Here is a 24,300-nt window from a genome sequence, read left to right on the forward strand (position 1 = left end):
CTGGGCCTTACTTCACCTTACTGGCTTCAACGCCGGCCCATTGCTTTTTGTAGGTCCGAAGGAGTGGATGACGGCCTTCCTTTGGAAGCATCTATCTTCCTCACAAGAGTCTTGGTTGGCAAGAACTTTTCAGTTAATTGAAAGAGGAGCTTTACAGGCAGGATATACAAGGTCTTTTTCCTTTTTAAGGAAAACGTCTGCAAACCATGCTTGGAACAGGGCAGAAAAAGCAACTTGATATTTGGAAACATCAAAAACTTTGCTTTGGGGCTGTTTAATGTGCCTTTGCTGCATCACTCCCTTAGTTCCAACTAATAGAAGGTCAATTCCAGGATCTCACGATCCTGAGTCCGTGTAAGCCTGGTAAAGGAGACCAAGTAGATATCTCCTTTCACCCTACATTTCGTTGTCTAGATGTGACCTTTGTTCCATCCCTAGAGAGGCAATGACCACTGGCATGAACATAGAATACCAGTTTTTCTTCTAGTCCTCAGAGTGGCTTTGAATCAAGTTTCAACTAGGTAAGAATTGAAACAGGAAAGACATTAAGAACCAGGGGTGTCTAAGCAACCAAGTCTTCCCCGGAAGAGAAGAGGAAGCGGGAGAAGTGAATAATAGGTTTATTTGCATATACACAAGAGAAGAGCTAGCTTTGCCGGGAGTCACAGGAGGAGGGGCTTATGAGGAGATAAGGCTTCAGCAGAGGAAGGCAGCTTGACAAACAAGGGACTCCTGGCTTAGTAAATCAAGCACAGTTGCAACCTTCTTTTGCCCCAAGCCAACTACTCATTTAACTCATTTACTGCTGTCCTAGAGACACTGGAATCACTTACAAAACCAGATGGAAAATAAAGTGGAAAGAAACGGTTTTACCTATCTGGACCAGCCACTTAAAAATTTATGTACAGGATGCAGAAAACAAACCGTAATAGGCACTTTCGAATAGTTCTTAATCTAATCAGTGCCATCTGTCCTGCTAGTAAAAATACCAGCACGGAAGAATTTGGGGATCAAATGAGCCTCCAAAGTTGGGGCCTCAATTAACAAGGATTTTGGCGAAGGGACTCTAGAAGTGGTTTTCAGGCCCACGATCACAAGACAGGAGATTTCTGGAAAGGAGAGTAGAGTGGCTATAGAGACTAGCAATTCTCTGCCTCCTCCAGTTATCTTGTGGGCTTATCTCCGGGCAAGTTGAACCTGGGGTGCTGGGAAGAGTCTCTCGTTGCTAAAAGAACAGTCTTTCTTGAACACTAAAATTAAACCAGAATGAACTTGACTTCTCTTTGGAGTACCCAAATGGGATTAAGGCTTTTAACCTGAAAAGACCCAAGTTCTGCGTTTGGAAACTGTAACCACCAAGTGGCAAGTTCCCAAGGGAACTTAACTTCTTTTTCTCTAGGAAAAGTGGATTGTCCTCAGAGAAATCAGAAGGGGCTAGCTACCGATTAGATTAAATAAAACAAAACAAAAAGATTAGGTAGGCTGGCTAGGAAGGGGAAGAGAAACACACACTGAGTGATTATATCTTTTTTTTTTTTTGTATATAAAGGATTAAAAAATTCCAATTTAATAAATTTTGGAAAAGCAAATGTAAAATGACTTGGGCTTATAAAACCAGAATTTACAATTATCTGTGAATAGTCAAAGACAAATCATAGAACCATTTTGATTACAAATCCAAAGTAGTTCTAATGGTTACAGAATCACTCTCCCACTCCCCCTCCCCGTGAGATTCCAGTTGTTCAATCGTAAGCATCCCCACTGCTACTCATACTCCTTCATCTCCTCCTTAGACAGTGTTTTCACACCCAAGTCACATCACACATACCAGGCACGTCTTCCCTTTCACAAAGCTTAGCCAGATGATGTCTCCTTTTGGCTTAGATCAACAACCTTCCTTTTATAAATAATCCCTCTTCCCCCAGTGCCTAAATTCATCCAAGTCTTCATCCTCCACATGGTCCCAGTCCCAGTAGGACAAGTCCTCCTCTAAAAGGAATGCTGGATCAGAGAGGCCACACCAGTCACACATCCGGTCCTTTCTATGCCAATGCTGGCTGCACCCCAAGTGGTCTAGCACCTCTGCACCCAAGAAAGTTAAGAGTGTGCTTCTTTCTCTCTCTCCTCCTCGTTTCTTGCCACTATTCTGCCTTTTCATGACATCTGTGACGATGAGATATATGGTCCTTCCTAGATCTTCCTGTCTTGTGCAACCCTTCACTGATAAGCAAGTGACTGCAAAACTACTGTGATGCTGAAAATGTCTTGGGTTTTTCCCCCTCTCAGTGAAATGGAGTCTCTTCTAGGAGCCAGGAGTCTTAAACCAGAGACTCCTCTCTGCCTCCTAACATACCAACTCAACAGGACTCTGTTTCTTCGAGATGCCCACTGCTCTGCAAGATCTGGTCAGGACACTACAGCCTCTGCTACTTGCGAGCCTGCGGGAAGATGCCAGTTCCTTCCATTCTGATCAAATCATTTTGGGTTGAATTAAACGAATATAGTACCACACTCTGCTCTTCACGACACTTTTTCATTAACATACCTAGAACGTCCGCTTAAATAGTCTGAGCACAAAGCTCTTGAGAGCGGTCTCTACCCTCTCCTCTCCTCACATGGGGCCCTGGGAGTGCCCGCTGGCCCTTAAGAGTGTCTCTTAGGAGCTAGCACCTAACTGGTTAAAGTGTCACCCGCAATTAGTCATGTTTTCTGGTCTCCGTACAGTGTGGGGCCGCACTGCTCAACCTGCCACGGGTGAAATGTATCAGGGATCTGTGTTCTCTGGAATCTGATCTTAAGTGCTAACCTCTCATTAGCATTAAAAATGCTTCGCTTTTAGTACATCCACATTAAATGCTCAGAGAAGAAGTGCTACTGAGAGAAAACATGGAAGATTTCTCTAAGGATGGACCCATGCTTTCCATTCCAGCCAGCCAATGGGCTGAGGGCCTGTTTCCAATCTCCCCTTCGTTCTTTCAGCATTAGTCCCATTAGTCCGTGACTCACGGGCAGCACAGCTGGATCCAGCAGGCGCTCACCGTTAAGACCAGAACACCTACAGCATGTAAACAAGGTGAGATGGCAAAAGATACAGATCCATAGATCCTTTCTCATGGAGAAGGGAAAGAAAAGCCTCTGAGACAATGAGCTCACACGGCCGGTGAACACACACAAGAACAAGTCAAACGTCTCAACAAGGATTTACTTTAACAAAACGCACAAGTACGCGATGCTCGAGTCTTACTAGAAAGGAGTCACTTGGATTTTTTCCTTTCCTCACACAGCACAAGCCAACGGCCAGCTAGACATTCAGACCCATTACTGAATAGAAGGGAGCAGCATCAGACACAAAATTTCAGGCCCTGGTTTTATGTGCCTTTAATACTTTTTTTCCTTTCCTCTGTGTTCACTAAACAGGATTAAAAATTTTTTTGTAAAGCTACTTTTCATAGCTTTTTGTTTTCCCTTTGTATTTATCATGTTTTTAATTTCTTCTCTGAAGAGGAATTCTCTGAATCTGTATCTTCCAATTCGACTCGGTGCCTTTTGAGGCCACTATGGCCATGAACAGCCCTGCTGCTGTCTGTGTCTGGGGGGTCAGTGGGGTCCTCTCTCATTCCAGCACTGGGGGTCTCACAGGCCATTTCAGACCCACAACAATCTTTGTGTAGGAGTGGCCCTGTCAGGGACAAGTTATCATGGTCAGTGTCTGAATGTCCCGGGGAAGAGCATGCCACTGCCTCCAGGTCTCCAAAGTTCTGCCCATTGTTGTGTGGATGAGGGGGGCGGGGGTGTAAGCGTCCATTGTTGTGGTTGGCACAGATGGTTTCGAGGCTCCTCTCCTCACTGTCATCAGACTGGGTCCTGGGACAGCTGCCAGACCCACTGCTGAGAGTGGAGCCAGATGCCTTGGGGACAGGAGGAGAGGGCGGCTCCTCAGCCCGGCTGCTTAGGGCTTTGCTCAGGGCCTTCCCATTGAGCTTCTTGGTTTCAAAAGAGTGTTCTACAGAGCCACCATTGTTAGCATCCTGGGAGGGGTCTTCTGGTGCCTCTGCCCAAGGGTGGCTGCTGTGCTCCTGGCCTGGGCCGCTGCTGGGATTTCTAGCAGAAGTCCCTTCTTTAAAAGCATCCTTGCTGCGACCTTCAGGGGGCAGGTCCTGGTTCCTCTGGCCTGCGGTGGTGCTGAGACAGGCTTCCTTACTGGAAGAAGGGGCTGGGTTGTCCTTGTGGCTGGTTCCCGCCCTCCCTTCATCTGCCTCCCCAGACACAAGGGAGCTCTCTCCGTCTTTGTTACTGGAGTAGGAAATATAGGAATAGCGGAGCCACTTGTACGCTTTATAAATCTTCCGTTCGACCGACTCCATGTCAGAAGTTGGCGAGGCCCGGCTGGGCTGAATCTCCAGCGTGGAAGTGCTCCGCTCAGGGGAGGAGGGCGGGGAGGAGGAGAGGTCGTCCACCTTGATCTGGGGGTAGTCACAGTTGTCCTCTCCGATGTAGGCGCTGGCGGGCTTGCTGGGGGGCGCGGCCCTCTCCTCTCGGGCCGCCTTCTGTCGGCGCCGCAGGGTATTGCGCTGCCGCGTGGCTGTTCTGCGCTCGTTGAGCTCCTCCTCGTCGTCGGAGCTGCTGGAGCTGCTGGAGCTGCTGGACTCGTCCTCAGGGCTGGGAGACCGCGGCCGCGGGAAGAGGTCTGTGTCCAGCTCCACCTCACAGGCGTTCTCTTCGGAGTCGGACTCGTTGGAGAGGGCCAGGAGGCGTTTGTCCTGGTAGCGCCGCAGAGCCGACAGGCGCTGCTGGCGAGATGCCGCGTCCTCACACGTGGGCGGTGGCGGAGGGGACGCCACTGAGTTGGCGGCAGGGACCCGCAGGGGCCCCAGGTGGAAGGCGCTGTCGGCATTCTCGTCTACTGTGGGTGGAGGGGAGCGGGGCAGCGAGGCCGAGGACTCGGAGTCGGTGTAGCCCGAGCGCTCGCTGACCCCCGCGTGCAGCTGGAGGATGGTGCTTTCGCTGAGGTCGCTGTCGGAGTCAGAGCTCCAGCCCTCGATCTCGCGGCGCACCAGGGAGTCAAAGAAGGCCATCATCCGGGGGTCTTCCTGCACGGACTGGTTGGCGTAGTCATGCGACAGGCCACTCCCACTGTTCAGCACCAGGCTGATGTACTCTTCGTGGGTATAGAGGCAGCGGGAATCATCCTCAATCCGACCGTCTAGGTCTCCCGTACACCCCGGCTGCTTGTATGGGCTCCAGATCTGCACAGAAGGCAAAAACAAAACCAAGGAGGCCTGATTGAAAGTACTCCAAAGCTGGTGGTGATAAAGAACACTGAGGCAGAGCTTCTCCAGGCCCTTCCTGTCACTTAGCCAGGCCTTGCTAACCAGCTTTAAAAATACACTCTTTACCAGACTGGATTATGTGGGCCACATAGGAAAACAGAGGCTTCTAGAGTCAGGTGTTGGAAAAAGCATCGTCTAGGACGTAGCATTAGCCTAGGGTCAGGAGACCTAAATCTTGTCTCTTGACCCAGGATAGTCACAACCATCTCCCCTACCAGCCCCCTCCCCTTTAGCTTCCTCTGGGAGTAGCTTGGAAATTACAATAACCCCCTTCATAATTGCAAAGGATAGGGGATGACTTGAAGATTGGCCAATGTGTTCAAAACTCTCAGAAGACTGAAGCTGTGCACAGAGAGGTACCACTTTTCCAAAGTGAAAACAGACCCAGCAGTCAGTCCTCTGTGGTAGTTAATATTTCAGCCTATAACTCCACTTCTCCCCAACTGCAACATTTCTATTTTTAACTAATGGGAATTGCTTACTGGTGCTTGATAAGAATAGCCAACTGCCTACACTGCATTTCCCTCCTGGACATGCAGGCATTAGTTACCCAGGAAACTGGGTTCTCTTAACCAGGTTGCTGCTGACCTGCTCCCCAGCTCTCCTGTTAGCTGCAGGAATAGGCAGGACACCCTTCCAAAAGACCATCACCTCACCTTAACACTCCTCCATGCTATCATCAAACACATGGGCTGGTAGCCAAAAGAATTACGCACAGCTAGGACTCAAACTCAGGTCTGCCTGACTGCAAAGACCCAACTTTACAAGCAGAATAAGTTATGCAAAAATCAAGTTCAAGGTAATTAAGCTGTCACTGCAGATGAGAACAATTAGCTTCACCTGACTACCAGACTGGTCCACAGAGCAGCACACAGAAGCTCAGTTACATCAGCCGGTAGCCATGGCAACTCAGATGAAATTCCAGGCGATTCTCTTGCCTGACAGGCTGGTGTCTATCTTTAGATGGCACCCAACCCAGAAAACAGAGCTCTTCATTCTCTATCCTCTATCAAGACAATGGCTTTGCTTCCCCAAAGCTATCCAAGGACAAATTCACCTCTTTTTGAGTACTTTCTTGAGGCCCCATCCTTCCCATGCTTTATTTGCAACTTCTGAGAGGTAGCACCTTTTTGGAGGATCTCCAGTTCAAAAGGGGCTGGAAAAACCTAGGTTGGCTCTCTTCATCAACTCCCAAGTCAGATTCCTTTCTCCTTCAACTATTCACAGCCTACACCTCCTGGGCTGTTCTCCTCTCTCCATCTTCACCACCTGACCTGGGGGAGGTTTAAGGCAGTGGTTCTCACACTCAGGAGTGCACAGGAGTCACCTACAGAATCTTAATGGTGTTCACTCCTGAGCCCCACCCTTAAGAGATTCTGATTCATGAAGTCATCAGCAGGTACCAGGGCTCTGCAGTTTTAACAAGGGGAAGACTAACTTCTTAAGAAACACTAGAATACAGTTAGAAAATAAGTAGCAGAAAATAAAGGATTTGCCTGAAGAGATTCTCAAATTCTTTGTGAGACCCTATGTTTTGAGCCATTTAGACAGGGCCCTCAACAACAGGCTCAAGCTACACATAACTATTTCTGTAAACAAATGTCCAAGAGAATTAAAGTTCAGTAGCTTAGAAAGGAAACTGAGGGGTCCCTTAGGACTTTGGGGTGGGATGGGAGGGTCTTATCCTATATTCCAAGGCCAGATCTCTTACTCTCCCAGTTTAAAAATGGTAAAATTTTACTAACCATGCTGTCTAATATAAATATAAATCTCTACGTGCTTCACAGAAACACAAAATTTGTTAACAGAAGTACAAATATTAAGGGTGGTCCAAGTATGCAACAAGGCAGTTTCTAGGTTCTAATCAACCATCCAGTCCCTGCGTCTTCACTTCAGGAATGAAAATCATTAACACTGAAAGCAGCTTTTATTTGGGCCCTGGAATGTATTAAGCTGAGGTAGACTTTCATTCCTGAAGCCTGGAGTAATGGAACAAAACCGTGCATCAGGAGGCAAGAGACGTGAGTGTGGGTTCCTACTCAGCTTGGGCTGACCTCAGATAAAGCTTAGCTCCCTGATCTAAACAGTGAATTAGATGGGTCTCATCCAACCCTAAGATTCAGAGCGAAACAAAACCATTATCCCAGACAGCCAGTCTGCAGTCCTCCAGGGACTTGTGGCACCGAGCTGCAGGGACAGGCAGAACAGGTAGGAACCCCAGCCCCACAGGGCCCTGGGCAAAATGACTTCACTCTCGAGCACATCTTTTCTCATCTGTAGAAATGACAATGATGAAATGACATAACCTATACCAAAGCACAAAAAAAATGTGGTGCTTTCTCTTTCACTTGGCAGCTGAATTCCTCACCCAGAAAGCTTTAGACCCATCCTCAAAGAGACTTTTGAACATCAGAAGTATGGACCATCCCAATTATCTTAGTCCTCATCCTAAAAATATTTTGAAATATTTGTGAAAGTATTTCTTTTTTTTTTTTTTTTTTAAGATTTTATTTATTTATTTGACAGAGAGATCACAAGTAGGCAGAGAGGCAGGCAGAGAGAGAGAGAGAGGGAAGCAGGCTCTCCACTGAGCAGAGAGCCCGATGCGGGGCTCGATCTCAGGACCCTGAGATCATGACCTGAGCCGAAGGCAGAGGCTTTAACCCACTGAGCCACCCAGGTGCCCCGAAAGTATTTATTTCTTTACACCGAAAGTCAGCAACTCAGAAGTAAAGCACCAAAAACACAACCTTCTGCCCCGACATGTTAAATGTGGATAGACAAGCCTCCTCCTGGGGCACGTTTCATAAGAAAAGGAGGAGAGGGATGAGCAGATTTCTCTCCAAGCTTTTCTGAGCTTCTCTCCAAGCTCGAGAGATTGCTGAGGGGGAAAGGTGCCCTTCAACTCTTACTCAGACATTGTCAAAATGGAAAGCAATTAAGTAGCAAGTGTTCTGATCTACACAGGTGCGCAGGATATGCCTGACATAGCAGCTCTAAGCCCTCTCCTCTTTGTACTATTATATTAAATTAGGAAATCTGGCCATTTACCAAGAAAATCTACACTGAAAGGGAACTAATTGCTATTTAAGGGTTCTCCACTCTCTCTAATATGGCTTCCAAAACCTTCTGGGCCCACCTCCTGCCCCCCTTCCTGCCTTATACCTTAGTCCTCCATTCTTGTGCTCTTCCCTGTGGCCAAACATGGTCATTTTCTGAACAGGTCCTATGCTTCACTGCTTCTGAGCAATTATTCTTAAGTATACTGCTAGAACACAGTAGGTGATCAATAACTATTTATTAATTCAACAAAATAATTAACTATCCATTGCCTCTACTTAGAATGTTCCTCATATCTTACTCCTTCCTTTTGCAGTCTTTATTCTCCAAATTCTAGCTCAAATCCTACCTGCCCAAGGTTATCACAGATGAGACAAAAAAATCTCTCCCTCCCCCAGAGCATTTCTGTTTCCATCTCTTGTGTAGCTACTGCACTTTTCATTGTATTTACTTCTTGTCTCTCTTATGGGGTGACCTTTTTTCGCCTTTTTTCGCCTTTATGTTCCCCACAAAGTCTAGCACAAAGGGCACATGTAGGTATATCATACATATCACAAATATCATAGGTAAACAAATGAATATTGGTCTTTTGAGGAAAAAATGTCAGCATTTGCTCTGTCTTGCCCCTCCATGCTTAACTATAAAACAAACCCCTCTTTTGCTAAACAAGACATTCTTCTTCAGGGGACTGAAGAAGAAGCTGGTCCCAACAACTGGGATTCTTCTCTTCTGGGCTAGGACAGCAGCAGTAAAGGACAAGGGAGAAGGTGGAGTAAAGTAGAGAGAAAAAACGTCCCCGGCTGGGCTAGATATTATGCTCTTTAAGCCATTGATCCTCTCAGAAATGGCAAGCAGGAAAGTGACACTTATTAAAATAGTCAGAAATTATCAGGCACAGATAATTCACAAGGAACTCCTGGATGGCAAGTCACCATAAATATCCTCACTTGACAAATGGGGACAGGCTCAAAGAACTGTCCAGGGGTACCAGCTGTACTGACTTAAGGTTTCGAATGGCTAAATGTGCCTCCTGGTGGGGAAGGATTCAGACCCCACTGGAACCTGGAAGCAGTAAGCTCCATAGTTCAGCCTGGATAACCTCCCAGAGAAAAAGCCCTTTCTTCTCTTACTCCTCTGAGAACTTGGCTGGTTTCCAAACTATGACCTTTAGGGTAAAGACTCCAGTTGACTAAACAATAATTGGGGAGACTAAGTACAGAAGCATCCCAGAGTGCATGGCCAAGCAGGAATCTCTCTTCTAAAGGAGATGCCCAAGCAGAGCTCTGAGAAACAGAATGATGTCAACAGGCCTAGCAAGGACATGCTACTGTGCCAGCCCATTAGTCATAGGCCAAAGGAGAAGAGAAGGCAATTCAAGGGACAGGGCCAATTCCATGACTGTCCAGTGAAGGACGACCGAGGTGACCACCTCCAGCAGAGGCCTCTGGCTCCCTGTTGCCTTCCCTCCAGCATGGGGAAGGTAACAGGCCACTGGGAAGAACAAAGAACAGGGCTCTATCCTGACTTTACTACTAACTGGCTGTGTAATTAACCCCAGCTGGGTAGTTTACAATTGAAATCTCATCATCTCTGAAAAGAAAAAGTCAGTAAAAATGATCTAGAAGTCTTGCTCCAGTGCTGTGGGAAAACATGCGCAATCATGAAAGTCAGCATTGATCCACAGGACCAACAAAACTTTACATAAAGGAATCTGGAATGAGAACAAATAAAAATATTGACCCATCCTCCAACATTATATTTCTGATAGCTTCGCTTGCTTCAGGTACAACTTGGCTTAATTCTATACGGAGGGAGGGAAGGAGGGAGGAAATGAAAACCACCAAATATTTCATCGCAAACCAATTTTTACTTCTTCCCTGATACCTTCCCTCAGGTTTTCAATATTATTTTAGGAAAAAAAAAATTAGGGGTTTTAACTTTTAGGGGGGGTTATCATCTATCCTTACTTAAAAATCAAGTTATCAGAGAGTCCTAAAGGATTCATCATTTGCCCCCAAAACCTTCATTTTCACAGATGTGGAAAAGGGTCACTAGCAACTGCAAAGTGAGGGACAGGTAGTAGGCCACCCTCCTGTGGATACAGGCCAGGCTGGGTCTCTTAGCTGCAGGCTCTAGACAAATTCCTTGGCTGGGTTAAGTTCATTCAGTCGCTATGCAATTAATGCAAATGCTTAGCCTCGATCACAACCACATGCAGTGGGTTTTGATATGTTCTGAGACAATTTAGCTATGGTTCTGGCAGTCACTTAGTGATGTCTGTGCCATATTAGTACAGCAATTAATGCAAACTACACACCGAGTAACTGAGGGGATGGTGGCTTCCAGATGAGGTTTGGAAAGCAGAACGCATCAGATTCAAGATCAAAGGCCACTGGAAATGCAGTGGTATACAAGTGGTGTCTAGTTTCAAAGCCTAGTGACTATTTTTAAAAGTGGTCCTGAAAAGAGGGTTTTAAACCACTTTTTAATATCATTTAAAAAATATTTTATAATGTTAAAATAATTGAAAAAAATTTTAAGTAATCTTGATCCCCAACATGGGACTTAAACTCACGACCTTAAGATCAAGAGTCGCATGCTCTACTGACTGAGCCAGCCAGGTGCCCCAAAATAATTGAGAATTTTGATAGACCTTTAGTATGTTTAGGTATGAGGTCCTATATACATACTGTTCTAGTTTCTTCCAATTATGAATTGTAATAATTTGTCTAATGAACAGAAGGGGAAGGTGCCTCACCTTGATAATCTTTTCTACACCAGAAGAGCAGATCATGTAGGTGTGAGGGTTAAATCGGACCTGGTTAACAATAGACCGATGCCCTTTCAGCACCATGAAGGCTCCGTTGACCACCCTACCAATGCCACCTGGGAAGACAGAAGGAAACAAAAATCAAATGATGAAATGGATAAAAGTAATAGGTTCCAGTAATGGCACACAAACAGCTCTGAAGTGGAGCCAAGATGTTTTATTAACTATGCCACCAGCAGAATGCTTAATCTTACAGATAAAGTTGCTATGGAAAGAGGGAAGATGAAATATTCTCTCAGCATATGTGCTCTTACCAAGAGCCTTTATTTAGCCTTTAAGCATTGCCCACGCCCACCCACTGCAATTCCATTGTCAATGAAGCCACAGCCACTTAAAACATTTCTCAAGTTTTTGATCCCCAAGATAGAACCCAAGTGTTACCTTAGAAAAGGCCAGTCATGAACAGAATGAGACTGAACTACTTGGGAACAGTTAGGCATCTGAGCCAAGGGACATGCAGAACCAGAAGCATACAATTACCTAAATGCACAAAAAAATCTCGGATCCATTTGCCCTTAATTGCTATGATGAAGGCTGTAAACAAACAAACATACAAAAGCCACTAGGAAAATAATGGAGAAAATCCTTCTGTTACACTGATAGCAGGGAGTGCTAGGGATAAAGAAAGATTTGGGCCACTTTCCTGATAGGGAGAGCCCAAGTACTAAGAATCTGAATTAGAATAAGGGGCTAGAAGACAGAATGTATGGATTAAAATCAAGAGGCCTCTGATAAAAAGTTACATTTTAAGGGCCATCCTATAGGCTTTCTTCTTCAGTGACTGGGAAAAGCACTAGATGCTTGGAATTTATAACACAAATGAAGATGTCATCATTTATAAACCTGGAATAATCTCTAAGGTTCGCCTTCAATGGATCACACACAGAACACATGCACCCGTGTTCTAAACAAGGTCGCTTCTGGGTAACCCTCAACAGCTCAGTACACATAGGCCAACCTGTGTCCCCAGCCAATTGGCAAAATATGATGCATTCAGACACAAACAAGTTAAATGTTCATTTATCTAAGCCCTGAATACCATCTTAGCCCCCCCACCCCAGGAGTATGGCACCATTAGGGAACAAAGTATCAGTAGGCAGTTTCCGCTCCACATGCCTCTACTTCACTCCCAACTCCAGCTTGTTTAAACCTTCATTCCAGACATTTCTCATCTCACTGTCTAGAGGGACAATGACTACACAATATCCCTTCTCTAAAAATAATCTGGTTCTGGAGAAGGGGTCTTCTGCTTTTGGCCTCCTGACACAACTCCCCTTTTGACTCATGGAAGATACTCCTCTTGACTGCCGTGTACATAAACATCTCTTTTATGACAATAGGAGCTTTCAGATCTGCCAACTTAATTAGCACTGGGTGCTTACTCTATTTGGTCAGTGACAAAAATGTTCTTTGCCTAAATTTTCCACCATATTTGCTGTTATTTTTAAAAATGTTTGTTTGTTTGTGAGAGTAAGAGAGAGTGTCATGGCGGGGGGGGAGAAGCAGAGGGAGAAGGACAAGCAGACTCCATGGTGAGCACAGAGCCTGATGGGGGGCTTGATCCCATGACTCAGAGATCATGACCTGAGCTGAAATCAAGAGCTGGAAGCTTAAACTGAATGAGCCACTCCAGGAGCCCCTGACATTATTAATATTTGAATTATCCATAAAGCTATCCATATCCCAACCCAACATCATCAAGTCTGCTAATAAACCATGAAGGAGAATGACTAGGGCATTCTCCTTATGGAGACATAAACATAGGGCATGTTTTTCATGGATCAGGAAAGGTTAGGGGTGCCTAGGTGGTTCAGTCGGTTAAGCTTCCAGACTCTTGATTTCAGGTCAGGTCATGATCTCAGAGTTGTGAAATCAAGTCCTGCGTTGGGTCTCTGCACTGCGCATGGAGACTCCTTAGGAGTCTCTCTCTTCTTCTCCCTCTGCTTCTGCCTCTCCTCCTCCCCCGCCTGTGCTCTCTCACCAAAAATAAACAAACAAATAAAAATAAAAGGAAAGGTTAAGCACCAAAGCAGGCTGCCGTGATGGGAAACCCTAGATAGCCTCAGTGTACTGGGTTCCCAGAGTGGAGTGGAAGGAAGGGAAGGTAACCTGAGCTTAGTCAAAATAAAAATAAATGAGAAAATAAGGAAAAGAGATCCATGGGAATCTAAAACAGCTATTCCCATATAGGGATCTTACCCTCCTCCAAGGAGTTCCCTTGTTGCTGTTGTTTCCTATGTAAGGTTGATTCAAAAAGTAGCATTCATGGGGCACCTGAGTGGCTCAGTCGGTTGAGCGACTACCTTCAGCTCATGTCATGATCCTGGAGTCCTGGGATTGAGTCCTGTATTGGGCTCCCTGCTCGGTGGGGAGTCTGCTTCTCCCTCTGACCCTCCCCCTTCTCATGCTCTCTCTCTCATTCTCTCTCTCTCTCAAATAAATAAATAAAATCTTTAAAAAGGAAAAAAAGTCGCATTCCCACTCATGGGTCCCTTCTGAATTCCGTGTTTCCCATATCCTACTCCTACCCATACCTGCGCTGGGGTAGTCACTAGCAAAGAAACTTCGGGTTAAACCTAGTACAATCTCTTATTTAATCTTACTGCCTTCAATAGAAGTAATTTAAGTAACTCAGAGAATTTGATTGACTTCCTCTTAGTCAAGTAAATGGCAGAGTCAAGATTTGAACCAGTCTGTTTGCCCATAATGCCCCCAATATCCTTTCCACTGTAACAGCGGCCTTTAAGAGATGAAAGGATTTGTACAGGGATGGAGTCTGAAGCTCATAAAATATCTGGAAATCTTTCTGGCAGTTACCATATGAGTCAGTTTTCTTTTTAAGCCCTCAACTTAAAAATGGGAAGGGGCAGATTTTATCCAGTGGTATCCAGAGCACAAGCTCCATTGTATCCCCCAGAACATTTCATCACATTGCCAACACTGAATAGTTCATGAGAGCTTTCACACCTAGAACGGGGGGTGCAGTGGCTGGACTAAAGCAGGTGCTCAGTAAGTACTTGTTGAATGGCCAGTGTTTCAGGAGAGGGCGATTCTTTTTTTCTTTTCAGGATTTTTACTTATTTATTTGCCAGAGAAAGAGCTCAAGAGGGGGAGTGGCAGGCAGAGGGAGAAGCAGGATCCCCACTGAGCAGGGAGCCCTATGCAGGACTCGATCCCAGGACCCTGAGTCATGACCTGAGCCGAAGGCAGACACCTGATCGACTGAGCCACCCAGGTGTCCCGGGAGAGGGCAACTGTAGAGTAAGTACTACCCATAGGAGGACAGATGGAGGGTCTCATGTCTTAAAGAATCAACTACCATGAACCTAAAGCTTATCAACCAGATTGACCTTTCCACCAAAGCTGATTTGGAATACAACTTCAGTAACTTCTGGGCCTGAAGAATAACTGAAGGGTCTCAACATCTGTGAACTCAGACCATGGGAAAACTTTCTATTCTCCCATATAATGTGACCTCATCTGGTTTCTCTTCATGGCAGCAAGTTTATATATTTATTTACTTTCTCTTTCAAATCATTTTAATAAGTTTGCAATGATTCAAACTGTGGAAGGAGGATTCAAACCTGTTCCCTTAAGAGGGATGCTACCATGACTGCTTCACACAAGCACGATCAAAGGCAGTGATGAGACCAGATTCCCAAGAGCAAGGGTGGTAAGAAGGCTTCAAGGCTCAGTTTGAAGAGCTTAGTTTCACAAAGTCTCTGAGCGGTAGCAAAAGAGACATGAAATGTCAGGGACCCTCAGAGGGCGCGGTTACTGGGTCATGAGCACCTCGAAGCGTTTCTTGACGGTGATTCAGTGTTGAGAGTATTAGTCATCTGGGGAGAACCGAGCAGGATGAGCCGAGCAGGTCTGCTGTCCCACAGGGTCAGGCTTCTTCAGCATATAGACCCAGGCTCCCTGCTTGTTGAGATAATACTGGAGAAACACAACACACCAACGCCAGAAGTTCCAATTCTGCCCATGGCAGCGATTTTAATATAGGTCTTTCCTCCTTCTTCCTGCCCAAAATGGTAACTAGGAAATCCACAGAGCCAAGACACTGATGGTGACAACAGGTATAGGAAGAATTATTACTGCCATTTGTTTAAGTGATCCAAGGCTGTGTACACAGAATCCGAACAGTGAATGGGCTTCAGGGAGGCTCGAGAGTCTCTCTCCTGGTTTCTGGGTTTCAAATGACTGAATACAGCTGCTACTGTACAGTTTAGATACAATGATTATTAGAGAATAGATTTTTATCAGTCCTAGAGATTTGTATAAACCAGATTTCTTCTATCTGAAATAGCTAAAGATGCCAGTATCAGTAAAATATCAAAATAACAATAATGTTATCAAAAATAACAGCATATATGAGAACTTAGGGTCTCCTCTCTCCATTACTTAGCTAGACTGTACCCATCAACAGGAGGATCAAGTTGGCAAGAGTCAGGCAGGAAATATTCTTTGCTTAGAACTATGTAAGCTACAAAATGTCCCTTCAGCTGATGATTCACAGACCTGTAACCCTCAGGCAAATAATGCATTATATGTTAATTTAAAAGAAAAGTCCCTTCAGGATCATCTCTCAGATGGCGGTTAGGGGCTTGATGCAGATCAACTTCAGCCCATGGTTACTGAACTGAGTCAAGACCTCATCACTAATAATGGACACAATGACTGAAACAGCACATACTCGGGGAAAACCACCTCATTCATTCTTCAGCTGTCATTTGTTTATCCACTTCTGTACAATCCAACGGTCATTTCTCTCAGTCATCTGTTCTGACTGGCCCACCAAACACACTGGCATCACTCTTTCTCTCTCTCTCTCTTTTTTTTTTTACAAAGCCAAAATTCTACATCTCCATCTTTCCTGTGGTTCAGATGGGGTGCTAGGGAGGTGAAGGCTATAAATCCCCTTACCTATTTTCCTGCAAGGTCTTAGAAAAGCAGTGGACCATCTTACAAGATTCTGGTATCAGTGACTGACTCACTACCACAGGGGGATCCCAGGAAACACAAGGGACTCAGAGAAAACACCTTACTCAGAACCCCAATAAACACCATTCTAAAACACCAAAGCCAAGTGTCCCTCCAGAGAAGACAAGGGGCTAAGTGTATAGTCCTCATTTCCCTTCCCTTTACCTATGGTCCCCTTTCTACAACATTCAGCCAGAGATTTGTCCCCTCAGGACTTTCAAGGGTCAGGACACCACTCCCATTTCTTGACAACTTCTGTTACTTCTGTTCTTTGCCAATTTTATTTGCTTTAACAAAATCCTCTAAGAATGATGATGTTTTCAGCTCAAGAAGTATAAGCAGCCAGGTCAAGATTTCTTGATGCTTTAGTCTAAGGCCAGTACTCTGTTACTCAGGAATGCAAATTTATCTCCTGCCATCTTAATTTCTTGTCTTCCATCAGCCCCTTCCAATCATCTGGTCCCTGTTCCGGGTCCCTTACTACCACTTTCACACTTCACCCTCCCTAATCTCAGTGTTATCCACCATTTCCCCATCCCATTCTCAGAGGGGTGTTTGTCCTACCCATTAATTAATGGAAGGGGGGGAAAAAAACCCCAAAAACTCTGACAGCAAAATTAATACTGGTATTTTATCCAGTTGATTGATTTGGGACTGATTTGGGATTTATTTTATAACAAAATACTTAACATGTCCTGTTCTATAGCCCCAACTGCCATTGAGGACCTCTTCCCAGTAAGATTGATAAGTTGCTCTTAGATTTCTGTTTGTTTGTTTTTTTAAGTTTTAACTTTTTTTTTAGTAATCTCTACATGCGGCTCAAACTCATGAACCTGGGATCTAGAACACTGTTAATGGTAATATTTAAAAAACAAACAAGGGGCGCCTGGGTGGCTCAGCGGGTTAAGCCACTGCCTTCGGCTCAGGTCATGATCTCAGGGTCCTAGGATCAAGTCCCACATCGGGCTCCTTGCTCAGCGGGGAGCCTGCTTCTCTCTCTGCCTCTCCCTGCCACTCTACCTGCTTGTATGCTGTCTCTCTCTGACAAATAAATAAATAAAATCTTCAAAAAAAAAAAAAAAAAAAAGAATTTAAAAAAAAATAAAAAAAAATAAAAAACAAACAAACAAACAAACAAACAACCCTTACACTCCTGGGTGGCTCAGGTCATGATCTCAGGGTCCTGGGATTTAGCCCCAGTTAGGTTCCCTGCTCAGTGGGGAGCTTGCTTCTCCCTCTCCTCCCAGCTCATGCTCTCTCCATCTCTCTCTCTCAAATAAAGAAATAAAATTTTAAAAAAGAAAAGAAAAGAAACCCTCAATACTCAGATAAAAATGACAGATTATGGTAAAGGAAATGCTTTTAGCATTTCATGGGCGAATCCTATCTGGTGGGCTCTAGGTTGGAATATCAAACAAAATTAAGCAGAATGTATTAATAGGGCAAGATAATGAGCAAATACATAAAAGAGTGGTACCACTTTATAGGGGGAGGGGTGCAGAGAAGTTGAAAAAGGTGGCAGTGGTTACTCAAATAATAAAATGGAAATCAAATCTCTCTAATTACACAGTCCTTCCCTAACCTCGGTGATACCAAAGAATCTAATGGTTTAATTCAGTCCTCATTCTACTTATGTGATCTATCAGCAATATCTGATATAGTTGCCTCCCCTTTCTTCACTGCCTTCCTAGGACCACCTTCTCATGGTTTTTCTCTTATGTAATTGGTCACTCCTTCTTGCTTCCCTTTTTGGCTGCTCTCCCTGACTCCGTAACACAGGAATGCCTTAGAGCTCAGTCATTGCTTCCCTTCTCTTGACTAGCTATACTTACTTGTTTGCTGATGTCATCCAGTCTTGTGCCTTTAAACACTACTTATATGCAAACAAAACTCAAATTTTTATCTCTAGTTCAGAACTTCTCTTGAACTCTCGAATTTCATACCTCTATTATCCAAACTGTTCAACATCCATCTCCACCTGGATGTTTAAGAGACATCTCAAACTCTACCTGCTCCTCCTCTCCCCCAGTCCAATCTATCAGGAAATCATGATCAGGATTTACCTTCAAAAACCATCTAGACTGAAACCTCTATTACCTTTATTTAAGCCACCACCACCATCACTCACCTGTATCATGGGGGACTCCTACTAGTTCTCCTCATTCCTATCCTTGGCAGCCCCACGCCCACCATCTATCCTCAACTCCACAGCCAGAGTGATACTGTTAAAATAAGTTAGATCATGTCACTCCTCTGCTCAGAATTCTCTAATGGGTCTTCTGTTTCACCCACAGTAACAGCCTAATGGGACACCCCTTTATGCCCTACTTAACCCTACTATTCCCCTCTCTCTTACTCTACCTCAAAACACACCGTTTTCCATGTTATTTCTCAAACACATGAGGCACATTCTCACTTCAGAACTTTGCACTGGTTTGACCTAAAATGTTCTTCCCCCAGATTTCTGCATGGCTAACTCCCTCACCACTTTGAGGTTTTGCTCAAATGTGATCTTCTCAAAGAGGTCTATACTGAACATCCTACCTAAAAAGCTGCATTTCCCTGACCCCCCAATACCACTTCCATACCCCCTTATTCCACTCTATGTTATCCTTTTCCTTAGCATTTCTAACCTGTTAAACATAATATAATTTATTGTGTTTATTGTTTATTGTAAGCTTCTCTTGGTAGAACATAAGCTCGATGATGGCAGGGGTCTTCTGCTATACAATCAAGCCTTGAACAGTGCCTAGCATGGACTAGGTTTTCAATAAATGTTTGACAAGTGAATGAAAAGATATGAGTGTATTTGACTGCAGAATATAGGTATACCGCATAAAACTCAATCTCCATTAGTGTCCCCATCATCCAATGTGTGAGGTATCCAAGTGTTTCTCCATCTTCCTTCTGTCAAATTTGGATATTTCTTTTATGGCATTTTTACTATAGTAAGAGCAGAGAAATAAAGGGGCTAAAATCCTACCTATCCATCATGGTCCTCTGGAATGCTGTTTCCATGAAAACTTTACTGATCCCCAAAATCTCTTCAAGCCTCCCTTCATTATCTTTTTCTATGGGCCCTGGAACCCACTTTTAAATTCATCATGTGCACACACACATCCCCTTTTCTCATCTTTCTTAGACTAGAAGTTCTTTGAGGGCAAGAAAGTATTTATTCTTTCAGTCACCCATAGGGTTTTGCATAATGTCTTTTTTTTTTTTAAAGATTTTATTTATTTATTTGACAGAGATCGTAAGTAGGCAGAGAGGCAGGCAGGGCGGGGGGGGAAGCAGACTCCCCATTGAGCAGAGAGCCCAATGCAGGGCTCGATCCCAGGACCCTGAGATCATGACCTGAGCCACAGGCAGAGGCTTAACCCACTGAGCCACCCAGGCACATCGGGTTTTGCATATTGTCTTATGTTAGGATACTCAGTAAGTGAACAGACTGAAGTAAGTCCCCTTATCATTTTCTCTGGAGCAAGGCTTGAAAGAGAAGGCTAAAGCTATTATCTACCAAACTGAGGTTTGGCAGGTACCTTTTGAGGCAATTAATCTATTTCATTCCTGATACCACTGGTAGAATTAAGAGGTTCCTGTTCTGAGGGGCAAGGGACTACTTCTTTACCTTGCTATGTCTAAAAGAGTTGTCCAAATAACCTGAGTAATTCCGAAAGGCCTGAGTGAACATCCCTTGTGTCTCTAAGTTTCAAACCACAAGAATTAAATCAGAGTAGGGAGGGGCGCTTGGGTGGCTCAGTCAGTTAAGTGTCTACCTTTGGCTCAGGGGATCAAGTCCCCATATCAGGCTTTCTGCTCAGGGGGGAGCTTGCTTCTCCCTCTCCCTCTGCCACTCCACCTACTTATAGTCTCTTTCTCTGTGTCAAATAAAGAAATAAAAGTGTTTAAAAAAAAAAAAAGAATTAAATCAGGGTAGTGACAATACAGAGAGTGGTAGCTGCCTCCTAGGGAATCACATAACTACCTAAGACTTAAAGAGAAAAAAAAAAGTCAGATGGGGACAGCCAATGCTCAGTTAAAGCTCAAAGAGCTCCACAGACAGCAGTGCTTAAAAAAGTGCACAAAAAGTCAATTATACTAGTTCTTCTTTGATCATCTGTATATCACATGTGTTTACAACCAACTACTTGTGACCAATTAAAAACAGTTGTTCTTCCAGGCATAAGGGAGGGGGGAAAAAGGCAAATGCCCAGGCCTGACCCACGGAGAGTGAAGACAGGTCTAGAAAAAGGAGGTGAGACAGAGCACACACACATGTGCAGGCCCGTGAAAATGCATTTACAGCTGTTTCCATTGGCCTGCTGGCAGTGGGGGTGGCTGCAGTGACTGGGCAGTGAAACTGCACGTTTTCCCCTCTGTTCGGGGAAAAATCTGTCACAGAACCTTCCCCCTCTTCAACTACCGATGAATCAAGAGCAGCCTTGATGCAACAACTCAACCAGCCATTCCTGAGGGAGAGAAAGACAATGACTTGGACTCTAAGGAGTTTTTCAGAGAAGAGTACAAGGGAGAAAGCTTTCTTCTGGAGGAGTAACAGTCATGGCAGAGCAGCTGCTAAACACCCTCACCAGCAACCTCAGGAGGTGGATGTTATTACTCTGGCTGTACTGTTGATAGCGCTAATGTTCTTGTCTTACAGATGAAGAAATAAGTTTGGCAAGATTAAATAATTTTTCCAAAGCAGAAACTAGACGAATGGATCAGGAATTTAAATGCAGGCCTACCAACTCTATTACATTATGTTTCTTTCCATAAATAGGAAGGTCTTCACATAGAAGCAGATCTCAAGGGAAAAAAGTCTTATCCATAAAAACCCTAAAGCCCTTTCCAACAAGAATTAGGGGAAAGGGAAGGAGAAGATAATATGAAGATTTTCCAGAGACACCCACCTCCTCCACATGTTGCCAAATTCATTACTTCCATACCTAAGTTACTAGGGAGCAAATGCTTTGTAAATTACGGATCTGTGGACGATGATCCTACTCTACATGGCAGTAACAACGTCTTACATTTGAAAACACACATTTTTCAGAAAGCTCCCGAGACTGTTAAATCATTTCGTGATATGAGGCCTTGAGAGGGGAAGAGTTTTTACAGCAGAAACTAAAGCTCAGACAATTGCTGTTACATAACTTGCCTAGAATCACTCCATCAGCTAGTTAGTGGCAGCATTGGACTGGAATCCAGGTAAGATTTTGAGCCTAATGCTCTTTCCAATATACCACACTGGCTCTATACATAATTGCCGGTCTGTTTATTTTATCTTCAGAATCACCACATTAAAACAGATGCTCTTCCTACATACTTGAGAGGTGTAAAACATTCCGATGGGCTTTTTCTTTGCCACGGCCAAATTCCCAGTTCTAGTCCTTTAATTTTTGGAGAGGTTTTTAGAAAATGAGTTATTATTTGACATCAACTGAAAAACTGAGCCTAACCTTGCCAGGTAGGAAGTTTTATGGTGGTTATTAGGTCTCACATCTCAAAATGATTTTCTGGGGCGCCTGGGTGGCTCAGTAGGTTAAGCCTCTGCCTTGGGCTTGGGTCATGACCTCAGGGTCCTAGGATAGAGCCCTGCATCGGCTCTCTGCTCATCGGGGAGCCTGCTCCCGCCCCACCCTCTCTGCCTGCCTCTCTGCCTACTTGTGATCTCCCTCTGTCAAATAAATAAAATCTTTAAAAAAATGATTTCCTTAGCCTACTCTGAAGCCCTATGCAATTACTTAAAGAGATTTGTTAAGTTTATACTGTTTATATAATAAATACATTTCATCTCTTTGGAGTTTGGAACTGCAACTCCCCAGTGACTTTCTGTCTTTCTGAACAGGAGAGTAGAGAAAAAAAGAATGTCCTTGCTTTTGGCTAATACTCAGGACTGCTCTCCATCTAGTTTTCTTAGCATCTGGTATGCACTGTGAAGCACACTGCCGGTCTGCAATAAATGCTGATGGCCCGTCGGACTTAAGGCATAGAATAGCAAGGCTGCTTCCCCATATTAGCTTGCCTTAGTATCTTCTGTTCAACTAGCATGCAGGCATGCACCGAGAGAGCGAACTCAGCCTCGTCCCATATTTTGATTAAATCAAAGAGGAGATAGATTAGAGTAGGGATTTCCCCACAGACTTTTTGTCATCTAAGCATTCAAAGCTAGAACCCAAGGGCCACATCTAGTCCTCATATGTCTGGCTTGCCAAACATTGCTGAGTATTTTTAAAATTATGAATTGTCAACATTTAAAATATAGAGACATTACATATAAAAATGAGAGGTGCTGGGGCGCCTGGGTGGCTCAGTGGGTTAAAGCCTCTGCTTTTGGCTCAGGTCATGATCCCAGGGTCCTGGGATTGAGCCCCGCATCGGGCTCTCTGCTTGGCAGGGAGCCTGCTTCCTCCTCTCTCTCTGCCTGCCTCTCTGCCTACTTATAATCTCTGTCTGTCAAATAAAATAAATAAAATCTTTAAAAAAAAAAATGAGAGGTGCTAAGTATCCCTGAAGCCAGGCTTAAGTTAAGGGTAGGGCCAGAACCAGGAGGAATTAAAAGTCTGTATAAAGAGCAGTTACATCATTATACTCCTCCTCTGAGCACATATGGCCAGGAAGCTCCCCATTCCCCACACAGGCAGAGACCTAGGGGTTGCAAGCTGAAGCTGACCTAAAGAGGTTTTGGACTGAAGACACCAGGTGCAGTGGAGGGTGGGATTAAGCAAAAATCTGTGCATAGACCTATGAGATTCACAGCTCTATTCCCTTATTTGGCTCTTAGAGTCATGGCTCAAATGCCAGGCAAATATCCTGCAGATCCTAGATCAAAGATTCCCCTCTGGAAAGGTAGCTGATTTCAAGAGTAGAAAGGCAACAGAGAATGTCCAAAACTGAAAATTCAAAGATAGCATGAATTACAGGAAGAGAAAGGAACTGTTGCATTTTTAAAAAGTAAGTTTTGTAATATCTTAATTTGATGTAAAATTATGTACCTGTATTATTTTGATAACAAGAAGTATTTAATTATAAAAACAGTGAAAGTTATAGAAAAAGATAAAAAGAACAGAAAGAAAAAGGAAAGCTATACTAACAAAGGAAAAGAATGTGGGTGGGTCATCCGAAGAGTGGCAGGAAGGTTGAATTCCCCAAATGAGCCAAGGTTTATGAAAAATAATCACAAAAGGTGCTTAGTTACATGCACAACAAGATGACGACCAAAGAGACAGACTTACTGTGATAACCTGATGATGTAATGTTGAATGGTAATAAAGAGAAAACAAACCCCTCAATTACAAGTTAGTGAATCCAACAAGAAAGACAAGCAATCATAAGGTCCTGTTCTTTGTCTTGTGTACAAAGAAATCCAAGCATCAAATAAAGAATGGGGATCCAGGACCAACAACAGCCCACGTAGACACCATGGGGGCCCCTAGCCAACTCTAAGTATGAGCAGATCATGGGTTCTGTGACCTCCAAAAACAGTTTATGTGATATTGAGTGTACTTCCTGAAACACCCTGCAGCACACTTAATATCAAGGAGCCAAGATTTTCCTCTGATCTAGCCAGGCTACATCTGCTGAGCTTATTTAGTTAATCCTTAAACAAAGGTAGAACAAATCCGGAGGAGAGAAATCAGTACGGTAAAGAAACATTATAAAATCATTTCTTGGGGCATGTGGGTGGCTCAGTGGGTTAAGCCTCTGTCTTCAGCTCAGGTCATGATCTCAGGGTCCTGGGATAGAGCCCCGCATCGGGCTCTCTGCTCAGCAGGGAGCCTGCTTCCCCCCCTCCTCTCTGCCTATTTGTGATCTCTGTCTGTCAAATGAATAAATAAAATATTTTTAAAAAATCATTTCTTTGAGGAAATGCAAAACTGAACATCGGGGCAGGGGTGGGTGGAGGATGCTATCTCTGGAGAGATCTAGAAGAGGACATGAGAGCTACCTTCAAATGAGCAAAAGGCTACGAAGAGGAAGAGAGGCCATTCTCAGTAAGATAGCACTCAACTCCCAGGAAACAGAGTAAGACTTATGAAGAACTTTCTAATCGCTGGAGTTACCCTGGAGCAACAAGCACTTTATTATGGTGGACAT

The 24,300-nt window shown here is 44.3% G+C and overlaps 1 protein-coding gene and 1 pseudogene across 3 annotated transcripts in view; both read right to left on the reverse strand.

Annotated features, from left to right (window-relative positions):
- Positions 1-602: 602 nt before the first annotated feature.
- DCAF5 (DDB1 and CUL4 associated factor 5) overlaps positions 603-24,300 on the reverse strand; it is a 102,963-nt gene continuing 79,265 nt past the window's right edge. For all 3 annotated transcript variants that reach the window (XM_047735819.1, XM_047735818.1, XM_047735820.1), the window contains exons 8-9: positions 11,149-11,276; positions 603-5,246 (exon numbers count right to left, since the gene is read on the reverse strand). In XM_047735819.1, coding sequence (XP_047591775.1) covers positions 3,477-5,246; positions 11,149-11,276 — 1,898 coding nt within the window. In that variant the 3' untranslated portion in view covers positions 603-3,476. The remainder of the gene's footprint in view (positions 5,247-11,148; positions 11,277-24,300) is intronic.
- LOC125103760 (H/ACA ribonucleoprotein complex subunit 3-like) lies at positions 13,657-15,216 on the reverse strand (annotated as a pseudogene).

Source organism: Lutra lutra, chromosome 7 (genome assembly GCF_902655055.1).
Source record: "Lutra lutra chromosome 7, mLutLut1.2, whole genome shotgun sequence".
NCBI lineage: Eukaryota > Metazoa > Chordata > Mammalia > Carnivora > Mustelidae > Lutra > Lutra lutra.